The sequence below is a fragment of the Salarias fasciatus genome, chromosome 3 (assembly GCF_902148845.1).
Source record: "Salarias fasciatus chromosome 3, fSalaFa1.1, whole genome shotgun sequence".
NCBI classification, from domain to species: domain Eukaryota; kingdom Metazoa; phylum Chordata; class Actinopteri; order Blenniiformes; family Blenniidae; genus Salarias; species Salarias fasciatus.
The window spans coordinates 25,341,555-25,352,402 of NC_043747.1; the positions used below are offsets into that span (position 1 = coordinate 25,341,555).

General features: G+C 43.1%; 1 protein-coding gene across 2 annotated transcripts; it reads left to right on the top strand.

Moving 5' to 3' along the window:
- The first annotated feature begins 1,440 nt into the window (after nucleotides 1-1,440).
- Nucleotides 1,441-7,493, top strand: LOC115381505 (uncharacterized). 2 transcript variants are annotated; one of them, XM_030082966.1, is made up of 10 exons: nucleotides 1,441-1,568; nucleotides 2,836-2,907; nucleotides 3,293-3,414; nucleotides 3,963-4,080; nucleotides 4,604-4,636; nucleotides 5,186-5,265; nucleotides 5,347-5,437; nucleotides 5,902-6,009; nucleotides 6,221-6,394; nucleotides 6,553-7,493. In XM_030082966.1, the coding sequence occupies exons 1-10, from the start codon at nucleotides 1,505-1,507 to the stop codon at nucleotides 6,669-6,671; spliced, it is 981 nt and encodes a 326-aa protein (XP_029938826.1). In that variant the 5' UTR covers nucleotides 1,441-1,504; the 3' UTR covers nucleotides 6,672-7,493. The 2 variants fall into 2 exon arrangements, with proteins under 2 accessions (XP_029938826.1, XP_029938817.1); XM_030082957.1 differs by having other exon boundaries at nucleotides 6,550-7,490.
- The last annotated feature ends 3,355 nt before the right edge of the window (nucleotides 7,494-10,848 follow it).

Consider the following 10,848-nt stretch of genomic DNA (forward strand, 5'->3'; position numbering starts at 1 on the left):
GTGAAGAGCAGAGGGAGGAGGGAGCGGCGCAGAGCGCGTTAACGAGCGTCTGAGCACTGAAGTGAGCTGAGGTCCGACAGAGAGGCTGCGTTAACTCTGCCAGAGCAGAAAAAAAAATATCGATCTCAACGTGCTGGTATCGATCATACCAATACTAACTTTGGTATCGATACTATCGATATTTGGATCGATCCGCCCACCACTGCAGTTAGCACAGAAACAGCTGACAGCTATGTAGCTTTCATGTTGGTCCACTAGTTATTGCTGTTTGTTGGTTCTGTCATGAAACCACACACACACACACACGCCCAGTCTTGTATTTCTATCCTTGTGGGGACCGTCCATTGACTCCCATTCATGTCTAGCCCCTAACCCTGACCCTTACCCTAACCCTAACCCACACCACAACACAGCCTAACCCTAAAGAAATGTTTTTGCACTTTTACTTTTTTCACTAACAACAACATGGTCAAGAAAACACTGTTTCTCCTACTCAGGACCGGAAAAAGGTCCCTACAAGGCACGTCGTTCCACGTTTTGCTATCCTTGTGGGGACATTTGGCCCCGACAAGGATAGAAATACAAGAACACACACACACACACACACACACACACACACACACACACACACACACACACACACACACACACACACTGCAGAGAACAATACACCAGTGTAAACATCAACAGTTGGAGAAAATGGACATTCACGTGGATAGACCTCCGAGTTCCATTGTTTTTATGGTCACTGTCAATGCTAAAACTACCAAGTCCTGGGGAATCTGGACTGGGACCAGGACCAGGGGAGTACTGACAAGGAGTCTTCAATTTTTTTTTCTGAAATCCACCAAAATTAAGAATGAGTCAACAGAGATTTCTTTATGGTCCTTTTTTAAACCTGCCACGAAGCTAAATATTTCTTCTTCAGACTGTTTAGAGAAACTTGAAATCTGACAGGAGCGACAATCATGAGCTGCAGAGGTGAGCGGGTAGAAACCGAGCCGGCATCCTGTGTCTGCGGTCGATGACTCAGTTCCTGAACACTGAATGCTACCGAAAGATTTACAGGCTGAAGCTGCACAGAGCGCGCTGCGCAGGGTTAGGGGAAAGTTTAAACTTTAGATTGAATCGAATGTATGTATGCAAAAAGAAGAGAACACAAACAAAATGTGTCTGATGAATCTGGTTCATTCAAACATGGTGACAGCATCACAGGTCCTGTCCATATGTCAGGTTTTCAACACTTGCTGCTTGCTCTTATGCAAATAAATCAACAAAAAGTGAAAGAGTGTCAAAAAGTGTCAAGAGGATCAACAAACCAACTTGCATCCCATTCATGTGACAAATTTTCAAGTGGAAACACGTCGCTATTCGTCAATCAGAATCAGAGGAAATTGAGAGACAGAAGAGAGAAGAAAAGGGGAGGAGTCGGTCACAAGTGAGAGTTTCTGTCCAGAAAGGCGGCGGTGACAAAGAGGAAATGAAATAAAGAAAATCCTCGCTGATGGTCGCAGCCAGACAGAAATTCATCCCCAACATGAAGCCGTGGATTCGCCTCTGCTGCCTCGGTGAGTCTGACCCGACGCCTTCAGGAAGCAGGTTTCTCAGGTCTCTTCAGGCCCCGGGTCTCACGTCGTGGCCTTCAGGAGCCGCCGGGTTACATCAGAATTCAGTTCCAGACCTGCACTCATTCAGAGAGCTGCACTGAAAGACTGGTAGAGGTTCACCGCATGGATGAAGCAATAAATAGACGTACGCTGATAGATACACCGAAGAGGCTCAGTAGGGGCGCCAACCTCGAGCTACTTCCCCATACCGAGTCCAAATACGAGTACTTATCAAATGACATGAAGCCAAATTTATAATCGTTACGCAAACACTGCTTCTCCTCCACCAGTACAGAACTCTGCTGAGTAGGTCGATCTACACACTGCGTTACGCATACGGTAGATTACGGACTGAGAGACTGAGCTCGCTGGTAATTAAAGTGCTGATACGTCCTCCTTTACCTGGATCTGTTCTCCTCTTTGGTTACTTTATCAGATTCCCAATGACATTTGGGTTCAACTCTCACCACGGATCATTAATAGTGTAGCATCGACAGCAGAGATAGGAAGATCTCTCGCTCTGGAGTTCAAGTCAAACTTCTAATGTTCTCAGCATGAACGATGTGGAACTCAGAGGGGTGTGGGAGACTGTAGCATCGGTGTTACAAACAGTACGCCACAATGGCGACAGATAAACGATGACAGATGACGATAAAACAGCAGAAATACAGAAGCAACCTGGCTAAATTTAGAAAGGAAGTCATGGGAAGCAACGCCCCATAATCCTTTGAACTGAGCAACACGCTCTGAGTGTCTGCTCTGCTCTCAGATAGAAAATGGGGAAAAAGTCAAAAAATGTGAAATGTTCTTTTACAGATAAACTGTAGAAAAAAAAATCTCCCTCTTTTCACCGTGACGATGAATGATGTGAAACTTCTGGGGAAGATCAGCTCTTCAGCAGCCGATGCAGGAACAGACAACGAGAGCAGGACTGAAGGGGAGACAGGAACATGCTGCTTTTCTTTTTTTGTTTTCTTGAATTTTGAGACATTCTTCTTATATTTACATTCTCCCACATAAAACAAAGATGGCTGACCTCTGGTTTTCTGTTGTTTACAAAAACTTAAAAAAAAAACCCCATAAAATGTTCGGATGATTAAAATCAAAATTATAGAGCATCTTCCTCCGCTAACATCCAGACTGTAGAGCATCTTCCTCCCTCTAGCTGATCTGACTTGTTGTACCATCATAACCACCGGCTGCTCTATCTCTTCTCCCACTCTTCCAGTTCTCGTCATTTCTTCTACTTGTCGAGGACAGAATGGAACCGTCTCACCAGTTGAGGATGAAGAGATGGAAGGTACGGTCGAGTGTGTTGAACAACTCAATAACATACAACCGTTACACAAGGATGTGACAAAATTCACGGCTTTGCTTCGTGACTCGATCAGAGGTAGACGTGTGAAGAAGCTAAATCAGGCCTGAACAATGGAAAACAGATCAAAAACCACCATATTCAGGCTTTTAGCTTGATGACTGTGGAGCCTTTTTAAAAGGGTTCACATCATTTACAGTAAATCAGAGTGAAAATGGAATATTTCATTGTGCCTCTGGAGCTTTGAGTTACTGAAAACTGCCTTTTTAAAACACTCCCCAGATTGAACTGGAAGCTTCTGATTTTACTCTCCTGCAGTACTTGTTGTAATTTTGATATTTTGAGGACCTGGCTGACCTTATCGTTGCAGGCGTCAACGCGACCACCTCTGAACCGTTCCCACAACTGGAACCAACATTTAACGAAGATACCAACCAGTCGTTCCCCGAGCCGTCCTCTCTCAGTCCGGCGTTACCGGGTGAAAACGTGACCGTAAGTCCACTCACCAGTCTGCTGGTTCAACATCTGTCACTGGACCGGGAGAACACATCCAGAATGTCTGAAAAGAAGCAAAAACTATATTGATTTCAGGTCTGAAATTTAGAGTTTTAATCAAAATTCAAGTGATTCGATTTCCAAAGGTATCAATGTCAAAGACCCCATAAACACAGGAAAGTGTCAAGTGAAAACATTTCATTTCAGAAAAGTTTCACGTTTACACGACAATGTTTTCAAAACAATGTAGTTACCACAGGGACGATCATGTGGACAGACCGCCATGTTGGATTGTTATTATGGTGACTGTTGACTCTAAATCACATTGATCATTTAGGATCAATTTGCTGCTTGCTGTCTCACAATGTTAGAATTTTTCAGAGAGGTGCTGTTAAGCTACAACAATCCAAACCAACTACATGTGCTCCAATCAGGAAATGTTTTTGAACTGAAAACTGCTGCATCGGCCAATCAGAACGCTGCAACAAGCCCCGTTATTTCCTGAAACTAAGCTTCAGTACAAAAAAATAAAACTTCCTTCGCAGAGTTCAGAGGATGACGCTGATGTAACGACGAAAGGATCCGGCGATGCCACTCGAGGCCGGACCCCGCCGCCCCCCGTGACGACGGTTGCCATGAAGACAACGTCAACGTCAAACTCACGTACTGAGCGGCCGTGCCCGACTTTGTCTTCCTGTCTGTCAAACCACAGCTCACAGACGTGTGATCCTCTGAAACTGCCTCTCATGCTCACAATCCACCGCTTCGTGAAGAAAATCAGCTTTAAGACGAAAATTACAAACATAATTTCATGTTTTTATAATTACAACTGCAAAGGGGAAAACAACAACACTTATCTTAGCACTTCTACCATCATTCAGATCAGTTTTCTCCAGATGTTAAAATCTGTAAAGAGTTTTTGTCAGTTAAACTTTCTTTCAAAATGAGGATTTTTTAAATTTCAAGTTTAATTTTTTTCTTTTAAGAATAACAGCAGTTTTTTTCATTATAGCTAGAGTTGGGAAAGATGTTGTTAGTTCAAGCAAATATAAAAGAGTTACTTGGGGAAAGAGCTTTCCATTGTCACGATAACATCATGCTCTTCGTTGTATTCTTGTCAGTGTTGTGAAAGTTACTGATTCCTGCTGTGAGATTCTTCTTTCAACCTTCTGTTTGTTTCTTTCAGCGCCTCCTGCAGGTGGAGGTTCTCCATCCTGGGGTAAGACCATACATCAGGATTTATTACACCCCCCCCCCCCTGCAGTGTTTTTCTTTGTGTCTCTATGTACATTTGTCCAAATTGGAGGCTTCTCAAAGCACAGTGAGGCAGTCAGCCTGCCGGGCCACGAGCTGGCGCTGTTGTTTACATGTAGACGGAGCTGAGCTTGAGTTTGATGTTCTGTTTACAAAGATTTACAAAGATTTCAAGTGAAAACACAAAAAACCTTGGGGTGTCTGTTTACACCAGTCTCTGAAAACAGTTCCCATGGAAGAACTTTTCGAAAGCTCTCATCCTGTTTCCATGGAAACGATGAAAACAACATATGTTGTATTGATAGATTAGGCAGACAGGCAGATACTTTGTTCATCCTTGAGGGGGAATCCACAGCTCCAGTAGCATCAACACATGAGAGAATAGAATAAAAAAATCAAAAATAGACGAGAAAAATCAAAAGATATTCAAATAAAACTTTAAATTCACGCTACACGTCTGTTCTGACATCGTTTTGACATTTTCCCTGTTTTCTCTCTTCCACGTGTTTGTCAGCCTACGTCCTCCTGGTGCTGATCATCCTGGTGATCATCGCCCTGTGTGTCATCCTCTACTTCCTCAGGAAAGCCTCCAAGGTGAGACAGAAACCTTGTTCAGACGCAAACATCCCAGATATTGAACTTCATCACCGCTTTATGGCTCCATTCTTTTTCCAGAGTTACTCCTTCGAGCTGCAGCGCCCGAGTCCCTCCAACGACCTCGTCCAGCCCACCGGCACCTTCGAACCGGTTTACCTGGATGACCTGGGTGTGTTTTCCGCCTGTATTCAGTCACATCGAGGTTTACATGACAACGCTTTGGGAGTGGGTTGCCATGACAACTGTGCTCCTGAAAATGGAACTTTTTTAAAAACACAACTTTTCTGAAACTCTGCTCCTGGTTCCAGTCCCGATTCTCCTGGACTCGGTAGTTTTAGAGCTGACAGTCACTGTAACAGCAATCCGTCTTCTCCATTGTTAATCCTCAGACTGTTTGTTTTCTGCAGCACTTGCTAGTTGCCTGGCTTACATGCATGTGTAATTTCTGTGGTTTCCATGGAAACGGACATCTTTTTCAAAAGACTCCATGTAAAAAAAACTTTTTGCAAAACTTTTCTGGAACAAAAATGCTGCATCTTCTCTTTAAACGTTGTCATGTAAACGGGGCCTAACAGAAACACATCCATGTTGGAAATGGTCCTGACTTGACCTCGTGTGACTCGGTTTCATCAGAGCGACCAAATCTCAAAGATCTGGAGTCCGCCGAGGAGCCGCCCCCTCCTCCAGTGACCAACGGGACGAGTCTGCAACTGGAGGCCAAGGACAGCAGCGAAGACGCCGGTAAGAAGGCTAATCTGGGTTTAGGAGGACTTGGTGTTTCACCACTGATAAAACTGGGTCTTAAAAAGAAAGGTGAGAGCTACTCAACAAACATTTTCCCCAGAACTTTTTAAGTCAAAGTCTTGACTTTTCTCCAGCTTCTTTTCTTAGAATTTTGAGATTTGAGTCAGAACTTCAGTTGAACTCAGCGTTTCTTCCTGTTGGGCTTCAGCGTCAGATAATCCTCCGGTCCTGGCAAACGGCGTGGAGACTTCGCCCGCCGGCGACGGCAGCGGTCCGACGTCGGGCGACGACCCCGTCGACATGGCAACCGACCCGCTGAGCAGCATCGACCTGCTGCTGGATCCCGTCGAGCAGCAACAGAACGAAAACAACAACAACCCAGGTGAGAACAGCCGCACACAAGAGGAGACGGACGCCGTGAACGGATCCTCAAAACGCATCCAGAGTTTTCCATTTTCAGTGACTGAAATGAGCGTCTTATGACAGAAACGCCCGATGAGCAGAGTTTGACTCCCGTCCTTGTCTGTCTTCTCTCAGCAGTGCGCTCCAGCGATCCCTTCGTGGAGATAAACCTGGACGAGTCTCCGTGGAGCGATCAGCTCCTGGCCTCTCCTGAAGCTCCCTCCTCCGTCCTCCCCTTCTCTCCTTTCTCCTTCTGATCCTCCTCTGCTCAAAATACACAGATTTCTGTCCCGGTGTGTTCTAAAGGAAGCTAGAATTGACCCCCAGTTCCTTTTTTTGTCCATTTTTCACTTGCACGATGTCTTGAGTCAGCAACTTTGCCAGCAGGTGGACGAGAGGATGTCCACCATCTGAAGACTCTTTAATATTATTATGAATGGCAAAATTAAAACAGACTGTAAATTTTGTTCCGTCAAAGTTTCGAGGAGGAGAAAGACAGTTGGAACGACGCCAGTAACTAATCAGCAGACATCTGGAGCAGCAGAGTTCAAACTGACAAGTATCTAAACCTCAGTACTCGTACTTCTGCTCGTCCTTTAAAGAAGTGTCATCAGTGCATCTCTTTTTTAAGAAATGCATATCGAATGTTACAAAACATTTGTTACTCTTGCACACCTTTGATTTGGCTCATTACAGTGAAAATTGTTTACTCTGCATTTTGTTTCTCACGACAAACTACTAGAAGTTATTTTCTGTTGCTGTAAATACTCTTCATTTACAGGCTTGTTTTTCTTCGACATTTTAATTTTGGGAAAGTAAATATTTTAACTTGGTGTCTTCACTTGTATTACTTTGGTTAAATATTTTAGAAGAATTGAAAATATGTCAAACTGAAAGGTTCCAGACACTCACTGTAAAGCTGTAATTCAAACTGACAGACTCAGTCAGACGCTGAGCATGAGCCTCGTTTGGTAGTTTGATGTGGGAAGAATGTAAATAATGTGAAAAAATTTTAACACTTTTGTGAATTAAAAAAAAAGAAAAAAGATTGTGTTTGTCTTTTCAAAATTAAACTTTTTTCAAACTTTATTTCACTAATCTTTTTTTTCCCTAACAATTATCATTGATCACTGATACGCTCAGGGTTGTTTTTAATACTGATTTGAAAATTAAAAAGTTTAAATTCCCATCCTGCATTGCGTCAGACAGACATTGCTCCGTCACTCTGTTGTGACTCAGATGCTGGAGCTCGTCTCTTTCAGTCGACACGACTGTCGAGTCTTTTCTGACCCTTCGTTTGACGCAGCCCACGCTGAAGGACCGTTCCCATGAGCGGCTGCTGAGCGGCGCTGTCGGAACAACCTGGATGACTCCTTCAGAGGGAAACAGGTCTGAATCCAGGAGGCTGTGCACAGACGGCTTGTCTCCAGAGGAAGATCCAGCCTCTGTTTCAGGTCACTGTAGGTTCATTCAGGTGTGATTCACATTAGAAGTTCTCACATTGGGAATTGAATGAATCCACACAGCAAAATCTTTTGCTCAGGCTCTCCACCCATCCTGTCAGCACAAGGGAAAAGGAGCTCCCTTTCCAATGTGTGCGAGTTCAATTCCATGTGAACCTGCAGTTGCATCCAATTTTCCTCTGTTTCTGTGGGGTGAGTGTGGCTCATGCTGCTTATCTGCAGGTCTGCAGTCTCTTTCTGAAGGAGCTTGAGGAGTCCTCTGGTTCCAGATCGTTTTGGATCTGCTGCCACAGCTCATTCATAGCAGACTGGGCATCAAATGATTTCACCTCTGAATGTGACAGGAAACGCTGTTCCACTGCTCCGCCTGATACAAACGGTGAGTTGCTCTGATTGGTCAGTCCTTTGGAATTCTGTCATTTCAGAAACAATGACTACGTTTACATGCAGCTAAAATTCGGGTTCAGGTCAATATCTGGGTTTCTGAAACAATAATGACACATTCAGGAGGGTGCTGCTGGGGCTGCAGCTCCCCCTGGTGGTGACTACAGGCTATAGCACCTTAAATTTAGCAATGACTAAACAAAAATATTAAATGAAAAATACAATTAAATATAATATAAAAAAATAAAAATACAAAATATGTGTAGAAAGTCTCCAGAGTTGTGGAGATGTGTGGAAAAATTTATTTTTAAAAATGAAACATCTAAATTGTTGGTTGAGGAGTCTCACCAAGGAAGCTTCATTAACAACACACCAGACCTCCAGGCCACGTTTGGTTCCTTGTAAATCAAGGTTATAAAATATTTTATTAATAATTGCTCACTGTGTGTGTATACTGCTGGTTTATTAATTTCTGTGTGAGATCCAGTGTGTGTGTGTGTATGTGTGTGTGTGTGTGTGTGTGTGCACGTTGAATGTGAGTTGTACGTGAAGCTAAGCAAAATTTCTGAAGTGAAAATATCTACCTTTCTCTAGACGTCATTTCTCTGAGCCACCCAGATGGAGCAATTCATTTCCTATAACACGAGGCAGAATTTCAGGTTCAACAATCGTTGCCTCCTTGAACTGAGTCGGTTTGTCTCTTCACTGCCTGTCATGCCAGAGGGAGCAGGTTTTGGACTAAAGTCCCTTCTGAGTGTTTGGGGGGTTTCAGCGCCACGGACAGCGCCTGAAGTGAGGAAGATTTAATGCTGTTACTAGTTAATTCCACTGCGCTCAGCTCCGCTGTGTGTGTTCAAAACCCACCGCGTCCACTCTGCTCCGCTGCGTCTCTGTTCCGCGCGGCCGGAGAAGCAGAGCAGCGCAGCGCTATTTACCATCTACCTCCTAAAGCTGAGCAGTCTGGGCCACACTGGCATCTTTCTCTGTAAATCCTTGTAGAAAGGATGACTGGAGTCATATAAAATGTTATGATTCTCCACTTCCAAAATCAGCGTCTCTTCATCCTGGTTGTTGTGCTTCAACACCCTGGATTTCATGCGACAGGATGTTGACATTCGGGCCATTCAGAATAAAATGCATGCATGGTTCTGAATATGTATTTTGTAGAAAACACGAAATTTATGGACAATAGCCTGCAAATGGGCCGTATATGCAGCTGTGTAAACATTCAGAAACGTTCGACTATAGCTTGATTACAGGCAAAACAGAAGTTTGTCATATAAAACTTGATAGTGTGTTTTAGTTTGTACCACTTTTTAAAGTGCATATTTTAATCAGTATGGTATTTCTATTCGTGATAAATCTGAAAATTAATGCGAGGACACATAAAACGTCTTTAAACAGTTTAAAGTTTTTAATAAAGACAAAATGATTTTATTTTGTATAAAGCCAGAAGAGGTTGTTGGAGTTCTCTTTCCAGTTTGGTGCATCTGAACTGTGGAAATTTATGCGTACGGAGACCTGGACGGACCGGACCGGAGAGAAAAATAGACCTTGGCTCTATTTTTGACTGACGGGACAGAGCGCAGCGAAGTCAGACGGAGCTGAACGCAGGCTGTGGAATCAGCTACAGTCAATAAAATAGCAACGCAGAGCTGCGACCAGAGCGGAACGCAAACGGAGCTGCCCGGAGACTGCGGAATTCATGGGTATTACCCCTAAATTCCACTGCGTGCGTGTGCGCTCAGCTCAGCTACAACAATAATAATAATAAAAAAAAAAACTGTAATAGCACCACTGGGATTCACTGCAGTGTCACCATAATCACTACAACCTTCATTTGTCTCCTATTAAATTTATTGGATATGGTATTTGTCTTCACTGTTGCAGCGTCTTGTAAATTGTAGACGGTCCCTTAACCCCTCAGTGTTCCCAGCTGCTGATTGCACTCAATATTGTTTCTGCCAACACAGAAACAATGCCAAATAAGAAAGTTAGTGTTCGAAACAATTTTTCTCCAATTCAAATTATTCAGTTGGACTTTGACAGCTGCTCAGACCCACAGACCTTGGAATGGTTGCTCTGTTCCTCCCACAAAAATGGCCATCAAAAGTTTCTGGAGGAGCAATTCTTGCAGTCAGAACACACACGTTATTTATGTAAAACCTTAACATACACAGAAGTTTTTCAGAGTGAAATGTAAAAAATAAAGTAAGTAGTGTAATAAAAAATTAAGTCAATTTAATCAGAAGAGGTTCACTGAATACAATGGACACTCATTTATGGAATAATTAAAACTGACTGAAACAGCCAAAGGAAGACAAGAAATGGAAAAAAATGAAAGCATGAAACGCAGAAATTGCAACAAAAAATAGAAAAGTTTATTTACAGTAAATGACAAAAGTGCACACTGACATATTGAATTGAACTGAAAGTCCTTTATTTGTCCCGCATGGGGAAATTGCAGGGTTGCAGCAGCAAAAAGAACGTGGAAAGAAAAATACAAAGCCAACTATACAAGAAAAAGTTAAATCCAATTTGTATGTAAAATTAGGATAGATATAATTAAATAAGTAACAGGAATATA

Bases quoted from the DNA above. Each gene is read 5' to 3' on its own strand.
- LOC115381505 (XM_030082957.1), top strand. From the start codon at position 1,505: ATGGTCGCAGCCAGACAGAAATTCATCCCCAACATGAAGCCGTGGATT. The intron at 5,438-5,901 runs GTGTGTTTTCCG...CGGTTTCATCAG, and splicing joins GGTTTACCTGGATGACCTGG to AGCGACCAAATCTCAAAGAT. The intron at 6,395-6,549 runs GTGAGAACAGCC...GTCTTCTCTCAG, and splicing joins CGAAAACAACAACAACCCAG to CAGTGCGCTCCAGCGATCCC.